Below are 27,224 nucleotides of genomic sequence, written 5' to 3' on the forward strand. Positions count from 1 at the left end.
GGGTAGTTATATTTTTGTCCTTGTATTTACTAAGATTATTACATGTGTACGTATAGGATAGAATTCAGTACATATAAGATAGAATTTAGTATTCTTATTTTTGTGTATATATACACTGGTACAGTAACACAGAAATACAACATAAAAGAAAATTTTCTCATTGCTTGTCTTTTGATTTCACCATTGCAACAGACTGTTCGTTCTATCCTCTGTGATATTGTATTTATAATAAACTTGATTATGTTATAAAATGAAGCTAAAAGAGTAATAACATTAACGGATGAAAACTATAAACATAGAGTGACAAAGAGGAGAGATTTTATTATTCTTCCCAAATGTGTTTCAAGTACCTTACATATGAAAACTTATGCCTCTATTTATAGTGCTACATATGCATTCAATATATGAGATAATGGAAGAACCATTAATATGGTGGAAGATAATGGAAGAACCATTAATATGGTGGAAGATAATGGAAGAGGCATTATATTTGTATAGTGGACATCCATTCCATATTTCATAACACTCCCCCTTGGATGTCCATAGATCATGTGTATCGTTAAAAACCTTATTAGGAAAAACCCTGTGGGAAAAAGCCTCAATGAAGGAAAAAGAGTACACATATCTAGTAATACGCTTTGAGAGCTGCCTCATTAAAAACCTTACCAAGAAAACCCAATGGGACAAAACTTGGTTAAGGAAAAAAGAGTACAACGCGTATTTCACTCCCCCTGACGAAGACCAATATTCAGATGTCGGAGTCTTCGCATTCCAATCTTGAATATCATCTTCTCAAGAGTTGAAGTTGGCAAATATTTGGTGAACAAATCTGCAGGATTGTCACTTGAACGAATTTGTTGCACATCAATATCACCTTTCTTCTGGAGATCATGTGTGAAAAATAACTTTGGTGAAATGTGCCTCGTTCTATCTCCTTTTATAAATCCTCCTTTTAATTGAGCTATGCATGCAACATTATCTTCATATAATACTGTGGGTAATTTTGTATCACACTTCAAGCCACATCTTTCTCTGATGAAATGTATCACTGGTCTCAACCACACACATTCTCTGCTTGTTTCATGAATAGCTATTATCTCAGCATGATTCGAAGAAGTAGCAACAATGGACTGCTTTGTGGATCTCCATGATATAGCAGTACCTCCGCATGTAAACAGATAGCCTGTTTGAGATCGAGCTTTATGTGGATCAGATAAATAACCTGCATCTGCATAACCAACAAGATCTGTACTACCTTTGTTAGTATAAAACAGACCCATATCGCTAGTTCCCTTGAGATATCGCAATATATGCTTAACTCCGTTCCAATGTCTTCGTGTAGGAGAAGAGCTATATCTTGCTAGCAAATTAACAGAGAACGCTATGTCAGGTCTTGTAGCCTTAGCAAGATACATAAGTGCACCAATTGCACTAAGATATGGTACTTCAGGACCAAGAAGCTCTTCATTTTCTTCTTGAGGTCGGAACGGATCTTTACTCACTTCAAGTGAGCGAACAATCATTGGAGTACTTAAAGGATGCGCATTATCCATGTAAAATTGTTTTAAAACCTTTTCGGTATAAGCAGATTGATGGATAAAGATCTCATCTGTCAAATGTTTAATCTGCAAACCAAGACAAAGTTTTGCTTTTCCTAGATCTTTCATCTCAAATTCTTTCTTTAAATATTCAATCGCCTTTTGGAGCTCTTCTGGAGTTCCAATTAGGTTTATGTCATCAACATAAACATCGATTATAACGAACTCTGATTTTGTTTTCTTAATAGAAACACATGGACAAATGGCATCCTTTATATAACCTTCTTTTACCAAGTATTCACTGAGGCGATTGTACCACATGCGCCCTGATTGTTTTAGACCATACAACGATCTTTGTAATCTGATTGAATACATCTCCCGAGACTTTGAGTTAATTGCTTCAGGCATTTTAAATCCTTCAGGAATTTTCATATAGACTTCATTATCAAGTGAGCCATAAAGGTAAGCTGTAACCACATCCATCAGATATATTTCAAGGTTTTCATGTACAGCTAAACTGATGAGATATCGAAATGTTATGCCATCCATAACGGGTGAATATGTTTCTTCATAGTCGATACCGGGTCGTTGAGAGAATCCTTGTGCAACAAGGCGTGCCTTGTATCTCCCAATTTCATTTCTCTCATTCCTTTTTCGCACAAAACCCCATTTATGGCCAATTGGTTTTACACCATTAGGCGTTTGGACTACAGGTCCAAAAACCTCACGTTTGTCAAGTGAATTCAATTCTGATTGAACTGCCTCTTGCCATTTTGGCCAATCATATCTTCGTCGACATTCTTCGACAGATTGGGGTTCCTGATCGTCAATGTCTTTCATAATATTTAGTGCAACATTATATGCAAAAACATTATCCACCATAATCTTCGATCGATTCAAATTTATCCCATCACCAGAAGAACTCAATGATAGTTCTTTATTTACTTGAGTCTCGGGTTCCCTAATATCTTCAGGAGTATCAGGATTAGTCAGATCTTGAATATCTTCATGATATTCTTTCATAGTGTCATTTTGATCATTTTTCGTGTTACTTTTTCTAGGATTTGTATCCTTAGAACCCAATGGCCTATCACGCTTCAGGCGTGCATGAGATTCAGAGGCTATGACACTAGTAGATTTTCCCTTTGGGACATCAATTCGAATAGACACATTCTCTGCAGGGATATATGACTTAGTTATCCTTTTCAAATCAGTAAAGGCGTCTGACATTTGATTTGCTATTTTTTGCAAGTGAATTATCTTCTGGATCTCCTGTTCACATATGGGGGCACGTGGATCAAAATGAGATAGTGATGGAACTTTCCACACAATTTCTCTTTTGATTTCTTTTCTCTCTCCCCCTAATTGTGGAAAATTTGTTTCATCAAATCGACAATCTGCAAATCGGGCAGTGAATAAATCTCCCGTCAATGGCTCAAGATAGCGAATAATAGAGGGTGATTCAAACCCAACATATATACCTAACCTTCTTTGGGGGCCCATCTTAGTACGCTGTGGTGGTGCTACAGGCACATATACAGCACAGCCAAAGATTCGGAGATGAGCAATATTTGGTTCATGACCAACTACTAATTGTGACGAGGAGTATTTATTATAATGAGTCGGTCTAAGACGAATAAGAGATGCTGCATGTAAGATAGCACGTCCCCAGACGGTAGTGGGCAACCGTGTTTTCATAAGTAGTGGTCTTGCTATCAATTGTAGTCGTTTAATAAATGACTCAGCAAGGCCATTTTGGGTATGAACATGTGCTACAGGATGTTCAACTTTTATCCCAACTGATAAACAATAATCATCAAAAAATTGAGACGTAAATTCTCCGGCATTATCGAGGCGTATAGCCTTAATGGGATAATCCGGACACTGTGCCCTTAAGCGTATTATTTGTGCCAATAATTTTGCAAACGCCAGGTTTCGAGACGATAGGAGGCACACATGAGACCATCTTGAAGATGCGTCTATTAGGACCATAAAATATCTGAATGACCCACAAGGTGGATGAATAGGTCCACATATATCCCCATGTATACGTTCTAGAAAAGCAGGGGATTCAATGTCAACTTTCATTGGTGATGGCTTAGCTATCAACTTACCCTGATAACAAGCAGCACATGAAAATTTACCACTTTCAAGAATCTTCAGGTTCTTAAGTGGATGCCCATTTGAATTTTCAATAATTCGTCTCATCATTATTGATCCAGGGCCTATTCGGTCATGCCAAAGCACAAAAGTACTTGAATCATTAAACTTCTGGTTTACGATCGAGTGTGCTTCAATTGTACTAATTTTTGCATAATACAGACCGGAAGACAAAGTTGGCAATTTCTCCAAAACATATTTCTGGCCGGAGACATTCTTTGTAATGGCAAGATATTCAGCATTTATTTCGTTTAATGTCTCAGCGTGATATCCATTACGACGGATATCTTTGAAACTTAACAAGTTTCTTGGGGATTTAGAAGAGAATAATGCATGTTCTATAACAAGTTTCGTCCCCTTAGTCAGAAATATAGTAGCTCTTCCGGAGCCTTCAATCAATTTCGAATTGCCAGAAATTGTATTAATATTTCCCCGTTTTCTACGCAAGTGAGAAAAGTATTTCTCATCTTTGAATATGGCATGTGTTGTTCCACTATCAATCACACAAATATCTTCATGATTGGTCATTGATCCAAATAAAATTTGAGGAATTTCCATAGATTCTTCAAAATGAAATAATAGATAAAGTGAATATCGAAGTAGATATTATGATTAGGCAAAGCATTACACACATTTTATTACATATATTACTATTTAAACAAAGCATTACACACACTTCATTTACATAAACATGGAAACATAACCACATACAAATGACACGTATGAAATATCTAAGTTTTTACAGATCCATCACCGATCAAATGATCTATTTTTCCTTCAGGGAGTTCAAAGAAATCTGCCACATCTAGATGCATGGGCTCAACATTATCTTCAGAAATAAAATTTGCTTCGGCATCCTTTTCTGCCCTTTTGAGAGAGGCTTGATACAGCATAATTAGGTGCTTTGGCGTATGACAGGTACGTGACCAGTGCCCCTTTCCTCCACATCGGAAGCATTTATTTTCTGAATTTTTCTTTTGCCCAGTTTCATACTTTTCATCCTTCCTTTTACACTGCTGGTGGTGAAGGGTATTATTTGGTGCAAGACGAGAATCATGATTAAAATTTCTTCCTTGACCATGGCCATGACCACGACTGGGGCCACGACCTCTTCCACGCCTAGAATGGCGAAAATTTGCCTCATTCACTTCAGGAAATGGGGCAGTACCAGTGGGTCGGCTTTCATGATTTTTCATTAATAATTCATTATGTTTTTCAGCCACTAGAAGATGTGCGATTAGATCAGAATATTTCTTGAACTTCATTTCTCGGTATTGCTGCTGCAGGAGCATACTCGAGGCAGGAAAAGTGGAGAATGTTTTCTCCAGCATATCATGATCAGTGATATTTTCACCACATAATTTCAACTGAGAAATAATTTTAAACATGGCAGAATTATATGCTTTAATAGTTTAAAATCTTGTAGCCTTAAATGGAGCCAATCAAAACGTGCTTGTGGAAGTATGACCATCTTCAGGTGGTCATATCTATCTTTTAAATTATTCCACAGAGTAAGAGGATCTTTAACAGTGAGATATTCTATTTTCAAGTCCTCATCAAGGTGATGGCGAAGGAATATCATTGCCTTGGCACGGTCTTGGTTTGATGCCTCATTTTTATCTTTGATGGTGTCTGCCAGACCCATCGCATTAAGGTGAATTTCGGCATCAAGAATCCAAGACATATAGCTATTGCCGGATATATCTAAGGATACAAATTCACGTTTAGTAAGATTTGTCATTAGTAAAGGGAAATAGAAAGTCAATACCTTCGAGGCTTTTAAAGTATTTGCTCGGAACGGCAGAGTCTCGTGCTGATAACGTGTTATAAAATGAAGCTAAAAGAGTAATAATATTAACGGATGAAAACTATAAACATAGAGTGACAAAGAGGAGAGATTTTATTATTCTTCCAAAATGTGTTTCAAGTACCTTACATGTGAAAATTTATGCCTCTATTTATAGTGCTACATATGCATTCAATATATGAGATAATGGAAGAACCATTAATATGGTGGAAGATAATGGAAGAACCATTAATATGGTGGAAGATAATGGAAGAACCATTAATATGACGGAAGATAATGGAAGAGGCATTATATTTGTGTAGTGGACATTCATTCCATATTTCATAACAGATTATTGATTCTCTTTGTGGTCTTATTGGTTATAAGTACGAGTAGCATTTACTGTGTCCGAATATGAACTCTTTTGGTCCCATTTGGAGCACATATAACATATCTTTATCATGTTTCAATTGTGCATCAACTCTGCATCTACATTTTATTGTACTTATATAATATTCGAGAATGCGACATTTCTATCCTTTGTTAATGATGACCTATAAATAATGGTTTATGTGATGTCGATTCATACTTCCATGGGTTTGGTTTTAACAAACCGACAAAAACCGAAATAATCGAAAAAACTGGAAAATAATTGAATCATAAAAACTGACATATTCTGGTTTGATTTAACGATTTGAACAACCGACTTAATTGGTTTAGTTGATTTTTACATAAAAATCGATCCAAACCGAACCGTGAGCACCACTACTAATTTGTAGCTCAGACTGCTCTTTTTCTTCTTCTTCCAACAATTATTCGTAAGCATAATTATTCGTAAATGCAACTATTATATTTGGAATGTTAAGGTAAATTTTGAAACCCCTTAATCACTGAGCAACCTCTAGTCTGTGTTCAGAGGATTCAAAATATCTATATATGTACATAAAAGATTAAAAAAAAAAACTTACTTTATATATATAGTGTAATTTTTTGCCGAACATCCTCACCCCGTCGTAGATCTTCCCTTCAGCGGAAATCATATTTTTTCGCGAAGGCCGAAGAAGCAGGGTTTTTGGTGAAACATATAAACAATAATGGCTACTCAAGAGTTTTTCTAGGTGTTTGTTAGTGGTGTCAATGTCGAATAAAATATGGGAGATGTATAAAATTGTCAAATTTGACTTAACCGTGCAATTAACAATAAGTTGAGTTATCTTTTACCAATTAATAAGTCGAATGGCCTGCCGATTCAAAAATTCTGAAAGTAAAATCACAAATGTGCTTAGTTAAAAGTCCCAAAATTTATATTTTTCACATCATTAAGAGATCAAAACTATTATTTTCTTCTAATACTTTGGTTACTACTACCTGATATGTCTTGTATTTCGGTTATCGTATTGCTTTGTGATAGTTGCTATCCTTTTTTTCAGATTTGCTTTATCATTTTTTAAATATTTTGTCATGGCTTATTCGCTTCCGTTATTTCTTTTTCATGCTGCTTTGAATTGCTTGTTCTTGTGCAGATGGTCTATCGAAAATAACCTCTCTAGCTCCCATAGGGTATGTTATGCGTACACTCTACCCTCTCCAGACCTCCTTTTGTGGGACTCAACTGTATATGTTGTTGTTGTTACTTTGGTTGGAATCTAGAAAAAATGATAGAAAAGAATGAAAGAAAATACAAAAAATAGTTTACTCCGTGTAGTACCGGAACATAAAGAGGGAACAAATTAAAGATAGAGTAATAATTTTTTATTCACCCATATTTTTCTCTTTTTCTTGATTCTCGTTTTTTCACTTTCCATACATTCATACATGAACAATTAGGAGATCCGAAAGTAAAAGAAAGGTTCGAAAATTTTATTTTCCTTAACAAAGTTATTTTCCTATTTTCGCTCCTAAACAAACCATACCATTTCTTAGTTATGCAAAAATTAAATCGAATAATTAACCAAACATCAATCTCGAACTAGTAATGTTCAAACTTAGTAAAGACAAAAATCATTATTCTTCATGTTTCCTCATCTTTTTTTCTGCCACTACCATTTCTCTTATTTTTCCTAATTTCAAAGCTAAATAATATTTCAAGAAGGTAAAATAACTAGTGGTAATCATGGTTCGCTTTGGTTAATTTTTTATTAAAACTAAAAGTAAATTAATTTAATTAATTTTACACTATTAAATTCAAATCAAACCAAATGTCACACGAGAATTTTAGTAGCTCAGTGTGTTGGCTGCCTGAACTTTCACCTTGTTGGCGAGGGTTCGTTCCTACCTTGTAATTCCCTCTCCATTTTCCCTTTCTCTACTCCCAATATTATTTTAAAAAAAACAAACAAACAAACATCACACAACCTAATCAGTCTTTGTTGGTTTGGAATTTTTTTAATACATGTTTGCTAATTTAAAGATCTTACTAACAAGTAACAATTAGTAATATATTATCTCTGTCCCAATTTATGTGAAGGAGTTCAGAGTACGAGAGTCAAAACACTTCATTCTAACTATGGATTTGGGCATAGAATCTTCATATTTAAAAGAAGAAGAAATTTACGTATTTAAAAACTACACGAAAAGTATTACAAGTCAACGTAAATAACGATTCAAAATATTTTTAAAAAGCTTAAGAAAATTGTAGTAAATAAAAAAAAGTGTCTGACTCCTCGAATAGTAACACATTTTTCACATTTGTATAAAATGGACGGAGGGGAATAATGAATAATCAATTAGATTTTAGTATAACATGTATCAAAATAATGTTCGCAGGCATTTTTCATCTGTAGATAACATATTAGTTGTCAGATAAAAAAATTACGTGACAAAAGAAGCAGGGCTAGTAAGCTATTTACATTTGTTGACTATAAAATAATTGGAATCAGCTGAATAGATACAGAGAAATGAAAACTGATTTAGGTAGTTTTGTTATTTTTTTAAGTTAACATTTTTATTGTTTCTTTACCAAAATGATCTTTGATTCAGTGTGTACATTCAAAACAGGCTTAACTCAAGGCTTAAATGTCATTAGCCTATAAGTAGAAAAACTACTGCTTAAAAATAAAATCAAACCAAATCAAGTAGCATCTATTTTTTTATAATTAAAACCAAATGAAATAAACTAAAAAGAAAATATTGGTCCCTTAGTCGATTTGGTCCCATTTTTTTTTTTTTTTAATTTTCCATCCGGTGTCGTATATGCACATTTGGGCTTCGACTAATCTGGATTCGCGTCACATAAATTTGCATGATTACCCTTACTCGGGGGTGGTCTTTAATTTTTACCCCTCAAATTGCTGGTCTTAATTTTTGTACTTCGCCTAATACCCTGAGGTTCTGGGTTCAAACCCGACTCAGTCAAAAAAAATTTGCAAGACAAAGTTTTGTAGCAGAATTAGGCCTATTCGAACAAAAGTTAGGCCTTAAGGCAAACTTTTGCCCAAAATTAAGCCTATTCAGGCAAAAGTTAGGTCTTAATGCAGAGGTTTCACGAAAAGTCTTGCCTTGTGAAATTCTTTTTTTTCTTTGACTAAGCCGGGGTTCAAAACCAAAACCTTAAATATTTTCGGTCACTTTTTTAAGCGAAGGGAAAAAAATTAAAGACCAGCAATTTTAGGGATAAAAATTAAAGACCAGTGTTTTACAAGGGCAATTCGCACAAAAAAAAATGATTTAAGTGAGAAATGCTTTCTAATAGGAATTTTTTCATACTCAGGATTCGAACCAGATACTTCTGATTAAGGGCGAAAGGACCATATCCATCCCAAGACAACCCATTTTGGTGGTTCGATTTTCGGTTATCCGAGAATATCCCTAAAAACTAGACGGCCTATGCCCATGCTGCGCACGGGCCCAACACTTTAGATTATAGCGCATCTATGTGTATGTAGTTGTCTTTGAATAGTGATTATATATGTATGTATATATATATATATATATTATGTTCAAAACATGATTAATATAACATTGTAGTTTGTGCTCCGTATTTAAAATTTTATTATATTAATGTTTGCTACGAATAAAAAATCGGTAAATTTATTAATATTTTTTAAAAGAGAAGACTTATGTAAAAGGAAACTATTTTCCTCTCTTTGAGATAAAACAATAGCAATATTTAAGCATCAGTTGATACTTTCAATTTTAATTCGGTTAATTTAAAGGTGTAAAATACTTATTATTTTTTATCAAATTTTGATTTGGATAATTCTAATTCTAATTCAAATTATTAAATTAATTTTACATGTTTAAAACGAAACAAAGTAGAAAATGATTTTCTATTTAAACAAAGAAATACTATTTTTTAATTTTTGATAAATATTCTCGGTTTAGCTCATTTTACTTGTCATGTTGTCTTTTGCATGATTTTTTAAGAAAACGTCGATTAGAATTATAATTTGACTAATTTACCTTATTCATTATTTGATCTCCATTTGATTTTTTTTACGACATTAATCTCTTTTCACATTTATTAGAGTAAGAATAAAAATAAAAAAGTAATTAAATTCTATCTTATTTTAAAATATAAATATTTTAAGTATATTTATTTTAGTAAACATAACAAATAAATGACATGGTGGAATAGCAAATACACAGTTTAATATCTAGATTAGATCTCAGACTAATATAAAAAAAATAAAATTGTATGGTTTGACTACTTAACCTTTTGAAAAAAAGCAATTTCATTTGCTCCCATTAATGGATTGATACGCATGTGGCAATGAATCCATCATTATTGACTTAATGAGATACTTTGGAAATTACATGAATATTGTTTGATTTTTTAATATGGAGTGCACTTTTTTTTGACATTATTAATTTGCACTATTTTTATGCATATATATATATATATATATATATATATATATACTATGTTCAAAACACGATTAATATAACATTGCAGCTTGTACTCTGTATCTAAAACTTTATTATATTAGTGTTTACTACGAATACAAAATCCGCACTTGTTTTTTTACATTATTTTTTTTAATATGGGGTTCACTTTTTTTTTATATTGCTTGATTTTGTTAATATGGGGTCCACTTTTTTTTACCGTGAGTTTGGAGAGGGTGGGTTCCACTTTTTTTTTTTTTTTTTATATTGCTTGATGTTGTTTAGTATGAGGTCCACCCTTTATGGGGTGCACTTTTTTTTTGGGGGGGACATTATTAGTTTGTACTATTTTTATGTATATATATTATATACATATACTATGTTCAAAATACGATTAATATAACATTGTAGTTTGTGCTCCGTATCTAAAACTTTATTATATTAGTGTTTGCTACGAATACAAAGTCAGTACTTTTTTTTTAACATTATATTTTTTTAATATGGGGTTCACTTTTTTTTTTTGATATTGTTTGATTTTGATAATATGGAGTCTACTTTTTTTTCCAATGAGTTTGGAGATGATGAGTTCCACTTTTTTTTTTTTTTTTTTTTATTGCTCGGTGTTATTTAGTATGGGTGCGAACCCCCTATTTTTTTTAAGGGATAACGGACGACAAAGCATGGGTCTAAACCCATGCTTTATATAGTTTTTTTTTTATTTTTATTTTATTTTTTATTGCTTGGTATTGTTTAGTATGGGTCCACCCTTTTGGACATTATTAGTTTGCACTATTTTTATGCATATAATATATATATATATATATATATATATATATACCATGTTCAAAACACGATTAATATAACATTGAAGTTTGTGCTCCGTATCTAAAACTTTATTATATTAGTGTTTGCTACGAATACAAAGTCTGCACTTTTTTTTTTACATTGTTTTTTTTTTTTTAATATGGGATTCACTTTTTTTTTTATATTGCTTGGTTTTGTCAATATGGGATACTATGTTCAAAATACAACTAATATAACATTGTAGTTTGTGCTCCGTATTTAAAACTTTATTATATTAGTGTTTGCTACGAATATAAAGTCTGCACTTTTTTTTTGATATTGTTTATTTTTTTAATATGGGATTCACTTTTTTTTATATATTGCTTGATTTTGTTAATATGGGGTCCACTTTTTTTTCTGTGAGTTTAGAGATGGTGGGTTCCACTTTTTTTTTTTTTTTTTTAATATTGGCTGATGTTTTTTTTATTTTTTAATATTGGTTGGTGTTTAATATGAAGACCATACTTTTTTTTTTTTTAATGCTTAACGGACGAGAAACATGGGTCTCCCATGCTTCTATATAGTAGTAATAACAACAACCAAAAAAACATAAAGAAATTAAAAAAAAAAAAAAAAAAAAAAGAGGATACATATGTCTTTCTTGAGAAAGTATAAGGGCATAACTAAAAATTAACAACTTCCCACATTATATAGCACGATAAGTTATCAACACCCAAGCAAACCCTCCTTTCTATATTTCATTTTTCTTCCCTTTCTGTGCGGCTAGGGTTTTAGCTCACTCTTCTCCTCACAAGGTTTGCTCTTTAACCCCCCACCCTTCAAACCACCCACCCCACCCCACCCCCCTAATCTCATTAATGGGTCTCCAGTTTTCTGGCTTTGTGTTACTATAGTTTTACTTTGGATAATAGTATTGAATGATAACTTGTGTTTGAATTGTTGATGGGGTTTTTTGTTTAATTAATTGGATTAGGCTGATGTTAATGGGATCTCAATCTGTTGAAAAAGTTGCAATTTTTGTGAACTTTTGACTGTGTACTCTTCTATAGTAGAACTGTATATATGGTACAATGAATATGTGTTTGCTTTACTGGTTTTTCCTTTCTGTTAGATATTAAACTGTGTTACAAATAGAATGTTGAGGCTCTGTTTGCTGTCTATGCCCCTAATCTCCTTAATGGGTCTCCTCTTTTATGCTTTTCTTGAGTTCTTGTTTTACATATATGTTTCTTTATTTGTAGTGTTAGTTTAATTTTTCTTTGGATAATATTATTGAATGATAGCTTGTGTTTCCTGGATCTTAGTCTGTTGAATAAGTTGCAAGCTTTATAGTACAACTGTGTATTTTGGTACATTGAGGATATGTTTTTTCTTTCTACTAATACTCTATCTGTCCCAAACAGAATGGTGGGTTTGATTTTTGAAGGATGACGCTTCTATTTTTAATGTGAATTTGGACATGACTTTGTAATGTTTTAAATAAAATTTTACATACCTTGGAACTACATAAAAGGAATAAAAGACAATTTTTAACTGTAAGGTTGTTAAGCCATAGTTCAGAAAACTGGTTTACCCCAAAATAATGATGTATTGGTCTTGGTCTTGCCTTTTTAAGTTGGTACCTGGTGTTAGCTCTAACATTTATATTTGGAAGTTACTAATTTTTTACTGTAACGTAGTCATGCCGTAGTTCAATAACCTGGTTTACCCCAAGATAATGATGTATTGTTCTTGGTCTTGCCTTTGTTAAGTTGGTACCTGTTGTTAGCTCTAACATTCATATGCACTTGTGTTTTAAAGTTCTGTATAGAGGCCTTTATTTTTTAGGTTGTGAATTTTCTGGATGTGGTTTAGTGCAGTTTATGGTCTTGGAGGTTGTTACAGATGTATGGTGGCTCATAAAGTGGAATGCAATCATGCCAGTCTCTTGATACCATTTTTATGTGCGATATTGACTTTTGGTGTTTTTCCTGGACAGATGAATGTAGAAAAGCTACGCAAGATGGCCGGTTCGGTCAGAACTGGTGGAAAGGGTACCATGAGAAGGTCTGTTTAGTTTTCTGTAGTTGCTGTGACTATTACCACATGGAAATGGGTAGTGTTAATGTATTGGGAAAGAATTTATGTGTTTGTTGCTAACTTAAAGGATTTCAGTTAGTTCTGTAACAACTATATAACTAGAAGTATTGATAAGGTACCTTATTTTTCACTTTCATGTTTGCTGAATGACTGCTTCTTATGCAGAAAGAAGAAGGCTGTACACAAGACAACTACAACAGATGACAAAAGACTACAGAGCACCTTGAAAAGAATAGGTGTCAATGCTATCCCCGCTATTGAAGAGGTCAACATTTTCAAGGAGGATGTTGTTATCCAATTCATTAACCCCAAAGGTACAAATATATATGTATATTTCACTTAGTTTAGTCATCGATCATTTTATTGACATTCTAATAACCCCTTTTTTTCCAATTTCAGTTCAAGCATCTATTGCTGCGAACACATGGGTCGTTAGTGGTACCCCCCAGACAAAGAGTAAGTGTTCTACTCTCTTCCTCATGCCTTGGTTTTGCTTGGTAGCTGGTACCTTGTGAATACAACCACAACTTAAACCCTAAAACTATGTCACAAAACAAATTATACTTTGAGATAAAGCTAAGACACGTGCTACTACTCTTGGAATTGGTAATAAGTTGGTATTGTTTGAACTACGTTCGACCTGATTCTTGCTTTAGCAAGATACATAGGCAGCCCTACTTTGGGGTTCGGTCTCACCTAAGTAAAAACAAAAAAAATTGCTTTTCTAAACTTAAATCCAAACAAAGACAAAACGCTAAGGGGTCGTCTGGTAGTTATGAGGGAATTTATGTATTATTTTATGCGGGTATTAGTTATGTGTGGTTTAGGTATTCATGTATTAGCCATTCCACCTTTTGCCCTGCAAATGCATAGATTCCCTCATAACTTATACATGTATTAGTTATGCGTGTTTCTAAATTGCAGACCAAACACCGTACCAATTTTATACATGAATAACTCACCTCCTAACTAGCTACCAAACACAGTATTACTTATGCGAGATTTTAATACATGAATAACTTACTCCTAACAAGCTACCAGACGACCCCTAAGTGATTTCTGCCCATTTGTCCTATTGTTGGTGGATAGAGTTACCTAGTACCTAATGTTGGTAGGAGGTGGCAGCTGGCAGGTATCCCCTGGAATTAGTCTAGGTGTTCGCAAGCCGGCTCGGACACCATTGTTATAAAAGAAAAAAGTCCGTCTTTGGTTTGTGTGTGTTGCATAATAATATCTAAGCTATATTTCTTTCCTCGTGCAGAATTGCAGGATATTCTTCCTCAGATTATTCACCAGCTGGGTATGTGATAATTTTTGGTTCTACACTATAGTTGTGACAAAAGCTTGAGCAGTTAAACGTGTGTTTTGACTATTTATTGGAAACGCAATTTTCAGGTCCTGATAATTTGGAGAATTTGAAGAAGTTGGCTGAGCAGTTCCAGAAGCAGGCACCTGGTGGTGCTGCAGGTACAGATGCGGTTGAAGGTGCTGCGGTAGCACAGGAAGATGATGATGAGGTACCAGAACTTGTGGCTGGTGAAACTTTTGAAGCTGCTGCTGAGGGTCACACTTCCTAAGTTTTTGTTGAATTCCCTTTTACTTTCTGTGTTTTGATATCAGATTTTACCTTTTAGCTTTTGAGTGTTCTATTTGAATGTCTATTTGTGACACATCTCAAAAGAATTTTTAAATGCTTTTACTAGTAAGCTACTTCGCAATTCAAAGCCTACTCATCTATGTTAGTATGCCTATTCTTCTATTTTAGAGTAGTATTGGTTGTTCTATACAAGCTGGTCTTTAGTAAGAATGTGATTACATAAATCTGCTTTTTGCCTATGTCCTCAGTCTCTGTCTAAAAGCTGAGGCCAATGTATCTGAATTTCATTACTGAGCTTACAAACTCAGGTTAAGCAGTATCAGTTCTGAACTTGCTTTGCCGAGGGTGCTCTCAAGCAGTGACTAATCAATTTATTAGTTGCAACTGCAGCATTTAGTTTTGGTTGGTTTTATGGATCTGGCCTTCACTTCTTATTTTGAGGATTTATTATAGGTATTTGAACAGTTATTTTTCCATCCGGTATTAGGTATTTGCTTTGGGTGCGAAGTAGTACCACTTTGTGAGTAAAGCGCTCTCTATTAAAGGGAGACTATTTCCGGCTTAAACCTGAGATGAGCTTGAGACTTCTAGTTAAAGATTGAGGGATGCTTATCATACTACAACAATTGCACTAGTACAAACTGTTTTGAAGTAGCTCGTTGACGTTGCAATTCATCTTTTCTCTCTAAATTAGGGTTTGTGGTTATGCTTTACAGAAGCTCAATGACATCCTTCAGCAACTCGTTAAATACCATGTATACCATGGTTGATAATGCATAAGAAATTCTGAGATTTTAACTGCAAGTTTTAAAGCAAATAAGGAAGACTCCAAGCTTAATAGCAATTATTTTTCAAAGAAATCCGTTGATTCCAATGAATTACTTGTTCCCAACTTTTTAGATCTCGAGGTTAAATGAAATTATCAAGAGAACAGAATAGTAGAATAGGAAGAGAACCTTTCTTTCCACCAATAGGGTAAGGCTCGTTTCACTTTTGAGTATATTTAGGTAACAAAGAAATAAGTTTCCTCAACGTTTTAATACAATGCAAACAAGTGTTAGCTGATTTTAAACGTAAATATATCAAAAGATGCTTACAAACCCACCAAACACCCTATAAAACGTAACATGTCTGCACTATCAGGCCATAGAATGTCTTTGCTTTGACTTTTTGTGCTCCTTTTACACGAGTACATTTGTTTAAACAATCAAATCATTATGATCTACACTGCATGTAATAAGCATGAATTAGTAACCTGAAAAAAATAGTTAATTGAGCCTCTTATCCATTTTTATTACACTGCATGTAATAAGCATGAATTAGTAACCTGAAAAAAATAGTTAATTGAGCCTCTTATCCATTTTCATTGAATGACGGCAGAGAGCAACTCACACTGAATTAATTACCTCACATTGAATCAAACTAATGATGTAAAATCCTGTCACAGGGAAGGATTCCAAAGCTAAAAGTATCATGTAACTAATTCTTTAGACGTATAACTTAATAAATATGAGTGACGATTGACAATACTATTACTTAGCATCATTTTGCAGATAACAAATATTTGTCCAACTTCACAGTAGAAAACAAGGTACATTGCGAAGACCTACTTGTATCTAAGAGGTCACATTACATTCAAAATTTTGAATACTGCAAGATACTCATGTACCCACATTTCGAGTTTGCACTTCGAGAAGACCTACTTGTATCTAAGAGGTCACATTACATTCAAAATTTTGAATACTGCAAGATACTCATGTACCCAGATTTCGAGTTTGCACTTCGAGCATTGCACCTGTTAACATAACGAAACTGATCTATTATAAAAGGTTACAATCTTGTACATTCTATTTCGTTTTAAGTCCTACAGAAGATTGAAAACTATACATGTATATTCCGGAAAAAAAAATGAATTCTGCTTCTATATTTGCCTCGAACAACCTCCTTATTTGTCTTTGTTGATTTGTCAAAAAAGGAGGAACACAATTTTAGGAGGAAAAAAAAAAAAGGATATGAAAAATCACCTTTTCTCCTTTAACTCTGCAACAGGTACAAAGACAACCAATGTTTCATCTAAACTAGAAGCTTCCGCTCTTCTACCTCTGCGACTTGGAAACCTTAGTAAAAAGTCCTGGAGTCTCGCTATTTTGTCCTTGATCCGACAAAGCTTTTGCATCTCAGCTTCAGCTTCTTGTATTCTTTCCCTTTCCTTGGAATTGAGTTTTCTCCTTTCTTTTTTTGCCCTCTCTCGCAGTAGTTTCAGGCTCACGTCATCGCCAAATTCTACAAGTGTCTGCTCGTGGAAACAGAAATATTTAGAAGACAAATATAAAGTGCATCCGTCTTTCAACTAGACTTTCTAAGTGAATAATGACTAAAACCAAAAATACATCCGTCTTTCAACTAAAATGAACACTGAACAATAACTAAAAAAGGAATACAGGAGATTCTACCCGTTTAAAATTCTCTAGCAAAAACTGAACTTACTTCTAAAGGTTGAACTTGAAATAGGAAATTGCAAGCAAATTAACCCAAATTCAGGCTTAAAATGGCAGACCAAATAGAACTGCACATTGATTCTCAGCTAAACGTACCTCTACTTTGTCTGTTGACGGTTTTACTGCTTTTTTGTTATGCTTTTTCTTGGAAGGACGGATCACCAAGTTGGCAGTTTCTTCATTAGGTGATTTCGCAAGATCTTTAGGTGCCGTGGCTACATTTTCTTCTGCATCACTTGACAAAATATGATCTGCAGGTTCAATCCTTACCTTTCTAGCTTTAAGGGCCATATACCGTGCATTCTTGAACCATTTGTTCACCTAGAAATAGCATGTAAAAGACAAATGAGCAAATGGCAACAAAATATAAAGCTAGCACATTAACATAGCTTCCACCAACCTATCTCTCACAGGCATCTCAAGAGACTTAAGGTTTAGGATTTGGACAACATTATTAAAAACTTAATAATAAAATAGATCATCATGCTTCCACCTCCCAATTCTCTTCCTCCCTCACTTTCCCCCTATTATGTGAGCAAAAGCATGTAACTATCCTAAAAGCATACAATTTGTATCCAAAACATGTAACAAAATCAGTTGTTGCTAGGGTAACACTTAAAACTTTGTGAACTAATTAACCAATTAAGTTGCCAATTTCTAACAGTTCTGACTATACATGTTAGCTCAAACTTCCCAGGTGTCTATCGACAAATCACAATTACCATTACCTTCTCATATTCAATACCCAGCTGCTTGGAGAGGTTCACCCGCACTTCTCTAGATGGAAGTTCATTCTCAGCAAATACACGGCGAAGTTCCTGGTAAAGCTCAGAAGTATTGAGCAGTGAGAATACTGTAAAAAGATGCTTCCTCTTTGATGTTAACAACGAATAATGCAAAGAAGCATGTCTACCTCGACTGCATCAGGAGGAATCCTAAATATTTCTCTCTTGGCTGGTCTACCACAAGACTCTTTTTCCACTTCATTCGCTATTTTTTCTGGACAACTTCTCTCACTTTCAAAGAGGGTTATAAGGGTGCTTGCAGCATCTGATTCAGACTCCTTCCGTCTACGCTTTCTTTTACCTGGACCCCAATCTTCGTCTTCACTATTTTGCTCAATCCCAGGAGCATGCTTTCCAAACATTTCCTGTGCCACAAATAAGAGCATCACTCATTTCTTGTTAGCAGCATGCAGTAGAAAGTCAAGAGCACTTTTGGACACTAACGTGTACTCACATCATTTAACTTGATGTAATCAACAGCTTTTCTCAGTCTGGGGCCAGATAGAACTTCGAAGTCAGTTTCCTCATAATCCATCCTAGCAATTTGTTCAGACAAATAATCTTTTCCACCGCTTCCGTCTTCTGGCTTTCCTGTTAAAGCTAACAATTCATCCTCAAGTGATCCAAATATGCTTCCACTGCTTGCTTCACCGGAAGAATCACTCTCAAAGCTATCAGTACTACTACTGTGACTATTCGCAACTTTTTCGGGATCATAGTCATCATCTTTGGAGTCATCAGATGGCCAGTCTTGTTCTGGGCATACCGATGACTCCCCATCTTCGGGCAGAAGAGCTTCTTCCTTAAAGATATCCTGTATTAATCAAATAGATATGTCATCATTAAGTACTGATCAATAGACAATTCATGGAGGGGTGAAAAATGTTTTTGGGGAGAGTACAACAGTAGATTATTCAACCTCCCAATTACAGTCCACAGCAAAGTGGGTGCCAAGATGAGCATTTGTTGCTTCTATTATTTCCATTTTACACTTGCAAAATTTGCAAAACCATCCTTCATCACCCGGCGGTACTGCAAATTATCAATTCTTTTGGAATAAGTTTTCATGAATAAAATATCAGCCAGCAGCCATTTAGCTCCAAACAAAAGTTCTGCTCTGCATAGGCAGTGGAAGAGGAGGGAGCATTGGAAGCACATTCAAGCTAACTTACTATTTTCCGTTGATAGTGGAGGATCAATACATTTTTGATGGAAGGCGCAGTTGCATGTACCATCACAAAGTATGATATCATTGTCAGGGAAAGCTTCCTGCAATTTGCATTTGGCACAGATAATCTGAAAATAAAACAGGAAACTTTGAACTCCGCATCCGAGTTTTAAGAGCGTAGGGAAAAAGTTGAGAAACTATAGAAGTCTCTGCAAGAAAAAATATGAAATAAGTGCAATAAACATAAAAGAGAATCAGCCATCACGGTACCGGGTGACATGCAAGTGTTAACAAACAGTCAAAGACAAAAACACTTTGTGATAGGATGCTTACATGTTCATGATGGACAGATCCATCTGGAGAAATAGCAGAATCGTCAATCTGCCCAGCAGAGCTAAGCAAATCCAGCCGGTGAACCATCTCCCTTATTCCAAGCTTGCATTTTAATATTTGCTTCTTCGCTCTTTGTAGTTCTCTTTCTGGCCTAATTTTTTCTCGACTGCATGAAAAGACGAAAAAATTGTCAAATTAGCTGCTCACTTGAAGGATAAAGTTACACTAGCATTTACATATTGAACTTGTGTAAATAGGCCACAGCTTGGAAATGCTCCTTTCCTTGTGTGCTGATTCTACTGTTGAGGGTTAAATTTTAGGGTAGCCACTTGTCTAGTCAACAACATTCGGATTGCAGGACAGAAAATGAGGGGCATCGGAATTGTTACCCTACTTTTAAACATAAACATAAATACATCTCCTGGGCTGGAAAAATACTGTATCATGTTTTCTCTAGTCATATACAAAATCATTGCCGAATTCAGATCCATATTAAAGCGTAGGTGTCTACAACTCTTCTTTTCATTACTTAAGTAATAAATGAAATAATCCTCTCTGTCCCAATATTATATTTGATGCATCATGTCTCTTAAGTTGAATCCCCTTGGCTTTTTTGTGTGTTTACTGCTTTATATTTTGACTCCCCTTAGTGAAAATCCTGACTCCACCGCTAGGTGGAAGATTCTGAGGTGATGATTGCATATCGTATTTCGGAGTCTGGATGGAATTTTCATTAGTCTGATTGGGAAATTTTTGGCTGAAGTAGATGAGTTTATTCAGAAAATACAACAACAACAACATACACAGTGTAATCCCACAAGGTGGGGTCTGGGGAGGGTAATGGTTTATTTAAAAAATGAACTTACTAATTCTGGACAAAAACAAAGATTCCATCCAGTGGTTAGCCCGCAAATATGGGGTCTATACTGTTAAATCCTTTCACAATATGATGTAGAAGTAAAAGGATAATTATGACAATCTTTGGCCTTGAAAAATTTATGCCTACGAAGGTTGCTTGTTTTGGTTGGTTGGCTACACATGCTACCTGCTTAACTCAAGATAAATTGCAACAGATAGGCTACATTATGTGCAGTAGATGTGCTTTAGGTGAGAATTCCTCTGAGACAGCAGATCACATTTTTCTCCATTGTAATTTTACATGGCAGATGTGGACTCAATTGTTGACTATCTATGGATTATGTTGGGTGAAACCTTAAACCTTCATCAGCCTATTAAGCTACTAAAGGTCATTGAATGCTGGAAGGAATCAAAAGAATACTTGGATATCAATCCCTTTATGCATTACTCGTACTGTAGTATGTGTTTTGAAGAAAAAAGAACATATATCTTTGGGTAAGAGTAGATCTATTCGTAATTTGTATTACTGGAGAAAAGGAAGTATTGTTTTTAATTTGAGTGCAGGACTAGTTAGCTTCTATGAATTTATAACGTAAAACAAGTCCAGCAATGCTATATTTGCTGCACTACCATATTGGTGCTGTGTTATCAATAAAATCTTACCTTACCAAAAAAAAAAAAAAAAAAAAAAAAAAGCGCACACATAAAGGGTAACTTCAGAATAAGTGGCACAAGATAGTTTTGACATGTCATACGTGATCTCTAGACGAATAGGTCAAACACTATGATGATTGAAATTGCTGAAAAAAGGACGAAATAGGCCTAAACTCACATTGATGAAAAGTTTTGTCAATACACATAAATCTCTGAAAAGATGTGTGAACTTGGTAAATAACAGAACAAAATGGAAGAAAAGAATTTATAAAGGATATATCAATTAATTAGGACTAAGTTTTTAGCTGTTGTTGATACATTTACATATGGTAAATTGCTAATCGGAAGCATTTTACTTGGGTTGGAGATTTATATGTCAGTGTAAAATAAGTGTGAGATTTAGAGAATCTATAGCTTTACAAGTCTCTAATTTGTCTTAAAATACAAGTTATTGAGTATTAGAATGAAAGGGAACATTAGAGGAGAATGGTTATAGAGGATTCATATAATCGACTATAACTAGTTTGATATAGAAGTGTAGTTGTTGCTGTACTGAAGCTAGATTCTGTCAGTAGTAATTCTCATTTGCTAACGGGCCCCAATAATTCCAAGCATTAAAGTGTCGTAGGAAGACTTGAGTTAATTGCCTTTGTTACTTGTTGGTCATGAAACCCTACCTTCAAGAGCCCATAGTAATAAATTCTGAAAGCAGGTACAGCCCAGCTGATTTCCCAAAATAAATACCACAACAATGTAAGAGACAATAAAATTGCATGGAAGATGATAAAGTTTATAGTTGTATCAAGTGGCTACCCTTATGTTTTTCTTCTTCTCTCTTTTAATACCATTATCTACTTTTAAATAGTGTTAACATTTTTCTCATAACTATTACAATATCGTGCAACTCAAAACTCAAACACATCTAAAATCAATAGTTGGTCTAACTTTTTCCAGTTTTATATCAACATGGTACATCTTTTCGACTCTCAGTAATTAAAACTGTACAGAGCTCAATTTTTTTCCTGCTGAATCTCTTACTAAAGCAATAGTGATATTAGCATAATAACTTTAGAGCACAAGACAAGTTTCAGAAAATGACCTAGGAACACTTATTAGATCAGTGCATTCAACTAAAAGCTTAGAGCAAAAGGTTGAAACTTTTTAATTAATAGTTACTCCCTCTGTTTCAATTTGTTTGTCTTACTTTCCTTTTTAGTTTGTTTCAATAAGCATGTCTCTTTCCTAATTTGACAACTCTTTGATTCCAACATTCCACATGGCATGTTAAAGACCACAAAATTACAGGACATTTTGGTACATTAAACATATCTTTAGTTTAAGACCACAAGATTCAAAAGTCTTCTTTACTTTCTTAAACTGCTTGACCAGTCAAACTAAGACACATAAATTGAAACGGAGAGAGTAACAAGGAAACAACTCCATCAAACATGCATATTTGTCACACCTACAACCATGCAGACGAAACAATTTTAGTTGTACAATTTGTTTCTTCAGTTTCTTACCATTTGAGGAGCAAAACAGTTAAGATATTGGTATCGAGTCTCTAAGCAAGATGAATAAATCTATGTATATCTATGTCGATACGAGAGATAAGGTACACACCTCTGACCTTTCCAGCCTTCTGCAGAATAAGCATCAATAAGATTCTGCTCTAGCTTCATCTTGATCAAGAGGTATCTTGTTCTCCTTTGTAAACGTGAAACATCATCTGGATCTTCATTACGTTTTCTTCTCCTTTTTCTTCTCCTTCTCTTTAACTTTTCAGACCCAATATCCACGTTGTCATGTTCTAACTTCGACGATTTAGCTTTTTGCGGAATTTCTTTCTTGAGTATGTTTTTTCCAGAACAGCACTTCTCCTTACCTTCACCAGCAGCTGTTCTCTTTGACGAAGATGCATGAGTAGCCCTTCCATGAGATTTTGATTTCAGCTTCGATCTCGTTTTCTCTAATCTTCTCAACACATTTTTTACTTGTGATGAGCGCGCAACTGCTTTATGCATATCTTTATCTGTTTTTCCAGGCATAGTAGCTTGTTGTGTGACATAAAAAGTCCTGCAAGGGCAAAAAGAATCAATGATCAATAACCTCTAAGACAACGCAAGAAGGCAGATGAGGTCTTTTTTTTTTTTTTTACATGTAGTTAATATATGCCACAACATATATTGACCAAAAAGAGGAAGAAGAAAAAGAAAAGAAAGGAGAGCTGCCGAGTAAATCATAGTTCACTAGGAAGCACAAGTGCAATATACCTAGGTATTAGGAGACTACCATAAATCTGAAGAGCCTTAAAATGTGCATTTTCATCCCCATGAGAATCTTTCTACTACAGGAAGAAACATCTATGTTAAAATTGTTAAATTTTCTCGACTGAAGCAGCTGTCAATAAAGCAAATACCAAGATATGCACAGAGTTAACTCTACTCTAAACATTGAGAAGTATGATGACTCGGCTAATGAAGAAAGGTGAATTATGCTTAACTGAATAATGAAGAAAAGAATCAACCTTTTTGAAATAAAAGATAAACTAACTGAATAATGAAGAAAAGAATCAACCTTTTTGAAAACAAAAGATAAACTTACTATTAGAGCAAAACTAGTTTACCCTTGGATCAAAATGGGTATGAGATATCAGAAAACTGTACTGAAACTTTGATGGACAATTTGACATGCCAATAGATAATGACTGTTCATTGGTGGACTTCTGTTTTTCTAATTCTTTTCTTCTGATATACAGTTCCAATTGATTAATTGGGGAAAAAGTTGAAATAGGTATTGGCTTTCACCAACCAAGATCCAATCTTTCAATCAACTCTTCCCAAATAAACCCCGGTTTTCAAGTTATTACAAACCCGGTTCCAATCCCAATTAGGCACTCTATGCACAACCAGAAAAAGCTCAATGCATTCAAGAAGCACATAACACTTTAACAGTACTGATCCATGTATCAGCTGTTATAATAACAAAAGGTGAAAATACTTCATCAAAAATAACAAAAGGTGAAAATATTTACAAATACCCAGAAAAAGCTTGAACAAGAATTCTCAAAGAAACCAACACACATATACACAGAAAAAGACTCCAATTTTTCAACTAATGATCAACTAGGCACACACTAGCACATTCAAGAAAACACAAAATAGCTTACACTATTGATCCAAGTAACAGTTCAGTCCAAGATAACAAGATGGAAATTTGGCAAATACCCACAAAAGATCCAATCTTTTATCAACTCTTCCCCAAATAAACCCCAATTTTCAATTAGACACTCAAGCTCAATGCATTCAAGAAGCACAAAACACTTCCACTACTGATCCATATATCACCTATTCCAATAATAAAAGGAGAAAATTTTACAAATACCCAGAGAAAACTTAAACAAGAATTCTCAAACAAACCAACAAACACACACATATACACAGAAAAAGACTCCAATTTTCAACTTATGATCAGCCAGTTCCCAACCCCAATTAGTACATTCAAGAAACACAAAAATCTAAAAACTATTGATCCAACTAACACTTTAATCCAAGATAACAAGATGGAAATTTTGCAAACACCCAGAAAAGACTTAACCAAGAAATCTCAGATAAACCAACAAAGATACAAAACTTCACATCATTAACCAAATGGATATTCTTAAAAAAGGGAGAAACCAACAAACACACACATACACACAGAAAAAGACTTCATGTTCTTTTTCAACTGATGATCAACTAGGTACACTCTAATACATTCAATAAAACACAAAATAGCTTACACTATTGATTCAACCAACACTTTAGTCCAAGATAACAAGACGGAATTTTTGCAAACACCCAGAAAAGACTTAACCAAGAATTCTCAGATAACCAAACAAAGACACAAAATTTTACATAATTAACCAGATGGGTATTCTTAAAAAAGGGAGAAACCAACAAACACATACATACACACAGAAAAAGACTCCATTTATTTCAACTAATGATCAACTAGCCACACCCTAGTACATTCAAGAAAACACAAAATAACTTAAACTATTGATCCAAGTAACACTTTAGTCCAACACAACAAGATGGAATTTTTGCAAACACCCAGAAAAGAGTTAACCAAGAATTCTCAGATAAACCAACAAAGACACAAAATTTTACATAATTAACCAAATGGGTATTCTTAAAAAGGGAGAAACCAATAAACACACATATACACAGAAAAAGAATCCAATTTTCAACTTATGATCAGCCAGTTCCCAACCCCAACTAGTACATTCAAGAAAACACCAAAATCTAAAAACTATTGATCCAACTAACACTTTAATCCAAGATAACAAGATGGAAATTTTGCAAACACCCAGAAAAGAGTTAACCAAGAATTCTCGCATTGACCAACAAAGACACAAAATTTCACATAATTAACCAAATGGGTATTCTTAAAAAAGGGAGAAACCAACAAACACACACATATACACAGAAAAAGACTCCATTTTTTCAACTAATGATCAACTAGGTACACTCTAGTACATTCAAGAAAACACAAAACTACTTACACTATTGATCTAAGTTAACACTTTAGTCCAAGATTTGCAAACACCCAGAAAAGAGTTAACCAAGAATTTTCAGATAAACCAAACAAAGACACAAAATTTTACATAATTAACCAAATGGGTATTCTTAAAATAGATAGAAAACAAAAGGGCTAACCTTAAAATGGAAGAGAAGAAAGATCTGAAGAGTAGTACATGTCACTAGTCTTTTTGAATGCAGAAATGCCAACTTTTTGCTCTTGTGAATTTGGATTAAGGAAGTACTTATTTTTAGTTTAGTGCTTATAATTATTCAATCATAAATTAAATCAAGGGAATAATAGTAGTACTTCATTTATTGTTCAAATATTAGTACTTTTCACTAATAATTATTCATAACTTCCCCATTCTGTTTGTTTCTTTTCTTATTGCTTCAAAATATTGTTTTTCTTGTTTGGTTTATTTAAAAATAAATAAATCAGTGTCACTATATCTAATTAAATCGGGTCTGGAACCATTTTAACTCGAATTTTTTTTTTTTGGAACCAAACTAACTCGTTAAAAAAAAAAAGAACCAAAGTAGGTTTCACGCACAGATTTTGTGCGTGAAGCCTCTTCCCCCTCCCCCCGGCCCCACCCCACCCTTTATTCTTTGAAAATAAAACTCAAAATTAAGTTTTTTTCAGTACTTTAACCTAAGATTAGTCACGTTTCAAAACACCGAAATATAAATATTTTATATAGAACTTTATATTTTTTTTTTAGTGTACAATAATATCGGCTCATTACATAAGGTATACATATACATTTGGATCGTCGTTTTAGGGGTTGTAAAGTGCTCCGAAGTAAGTTTGAAAACTTGTTATATTTAAGTTTTTTTTTCGTACTTTGACCAAAAATTAGTCATGTTTCAAAACGTCGGAATATAAATATTTTATATAAAGCTTAATATTTATTTTAGCATATAATAATGTCTTTTCATTACATCAAGTATACATATATGTTTGGATCGTCGTTTTAGGGGTTGTAAAGTGCTCCGAAGTAAGTTTGGAAACTTGTTATCTTTAAGTTTAATTGTCATATTTTATAGGGTTCTAATTAATATAGGACGTCGCACGAGTTATTATTAATCCACAATAAATGCTAAAATAACTAATTATCATTAAAAAAATAATACCCAAAAATATATATAATATTAACATAAAATGTACATTTTATTTACAAATACACAATCTCCTGAGGCCTAAGGATCCTCCTAACCCCACCACCCTCACTATCATCAGGATCCTCTCTCCTCCTCTTAATGACAGGATGATTTATGCCATGATCATCCTTTCTTCCCTTCTTCAGGCCCTGGGTGAAAATATGCTTCATGTGAGAGACGGCAGCGGTCGAAACCTGAGTAGCCTCATTAGACGTCTCGGGAGATGACTCAATTGAAGGAGACTGGACCACGGGAGCAGAAGAATGAACCTGAAATGACATATAAACAATTTAATGTTTCATAAACTAAACATGAAATAACATATAAACAATTATTTAATAAATTATTTCTTTGTAAAAAAACAAACATGTGTATCGACGGCCTCCTGAGATGGCTGGTCAGAGAGCTCCTTAG

General features: G+C 34.0%; 2 protein-coding genes across 8 annotated transcripts; one reads left to right on the plus strand and one right to left on the minus strand.

The window, feature by feature from the left end:
• Positions 1–11,753: 11,753 nt before the first annotated feature.
• LOC132603226 (nascent polypeptide-associated complex subunit beta-like) lies at positions 11,754–14,915 on the plus strand. Its single transcript, XM_060316178.1, has 6 exons — positions 11,754–11,906; positions 13,091–13,158; positions 13,357–13,505; positions 13,591–13,647; positions 14,453–14,491; positions 14,587–14,915. Exons 2-6 carry the CDS (start codon positions 13,091–13,093, stop codon positions 14,766–14,768), a joined length of 495 nt encoding a protein of 164 aa, XP_060172161.1. The 5' UTR covers positions 11,754–11,906; the 3' UTR covers positions 14,769–14,915.
• A 1,057-nt stretch (positions 14,916–15,972) lies between these two features.
• LOC132603227 (pathogenesis-related homeodomain protein) lies at positions 15,973–25,940 on the minus strand. 7 transcript variants are annotated; one of them, XM_060316183.1, is made up of 12 exons: positions 23,689–25,592; positions 23,358–23,431; positions 22,708–23,160; positions 19,573–19,738; positions 19,244–19,367; positions 18,991–19,103; positions 18,526–18,885; positions 18,200–18,436; positions 18,015–18,104; positions 17,383–17,607; positions 16,813–17,081; positions 15,973–16,015 (listed from the first exon to the last, which is right to left on the minus strand). In XM_060316183.1, exons 3-12 carry the CDS (start codon positions 23,130–23,132, stop codon positions 15,988–15,990), a joined length of 2,037 nt encoding a protein of 678 aa, XP_060172166.1. In that variant the 5' UTR covers positions 23,133–23,160; positions 23,358–23,431; positions 23,689–25,592; the 3' UTR covers positions 15,973–15,987. The 7 variants fall into 7 exon arrangements, with proteins under 7 accessions (XP_060172166.1, XP_060172167.1, XP_060172164.1 ...); XM_060316184.1 differs by having other exon boundaries at positions 15,989–16,010; XM_060316181.1 differs by lacking the exons at positions 15,973–16,015; positions 23,689–25,592 and adding exons at positions 16,287–16,583; positions 25,785–25,940.
• Between the last annotated feature and the right edge of the window lie 1,284 nt (positions 25,941–27,224).

Source organism: Lycium barbarum, chromosome 7 (genome assembly GCF_019175385.1).
Source record: "Lycium barbarum isolate Lr01 chromosome 7, ASM1917538v2, whole genome shotgun sequence".
Classification (NCBI taxonomy): Eukaryota; Viridiplantae; Streptophyta; class Magnoliopsida; order Solanales; family Solanaceae; genus Lycium; species Lycium barbarum.

What these genes read in the sequence shown, in the direction of transcription:
- LOC132603226 (XM_060316178.1), top strand. Translation starts at nt 13,091, where the DNA reads ATGAATGTAGAAAAGCTACGCAAGATGGCCGGTTCGGTCAGAACTGGT. An exon ending in GGAAAGGGTACCATGAGAAG is followed by an intron (nt 13,159 to 13,356) that starts GTCTGTTTAGTT and finishes CTTCTTATGCAG; the next exon opens with AAAGAAGAAGGCTGTACACA. An exon ending in TCAGATTATTCACCAGCTGG is followed by an intron (nt 14,492 to 14,586) that starts GTATGTGATAAT and finishes CGCAATTTTCAG; the next exon opens with GTCCTGATAATTTGGAGAAT.
- LOC132603227 (XM_060316180.1), bottom strand. Translation starts at nt 23,132, where the DNA reads ATGCCTGGAAAAACAGATAAAGATATGCATAAAGCAGTTGCGCGCTCA. An exon ending in GAAGGCTGGAAAGGTCAGAG is followed by an intron (nt 19,739 to 22,707) that starts GTGTGTACCTTA and finishes CTTTTCATGCAG; the next exon opens with TCGAGAAAAAATTAGGCCAG. An exon ending in CGTCAACAGACAAAGTAGAG is followed by an intron (nt 17,082 to 17,382) that starts GTACGTTTAGCT and finishes TTCCACGAGCAG; the next exon opens with ACACTTGTAGAATTTGGCGA.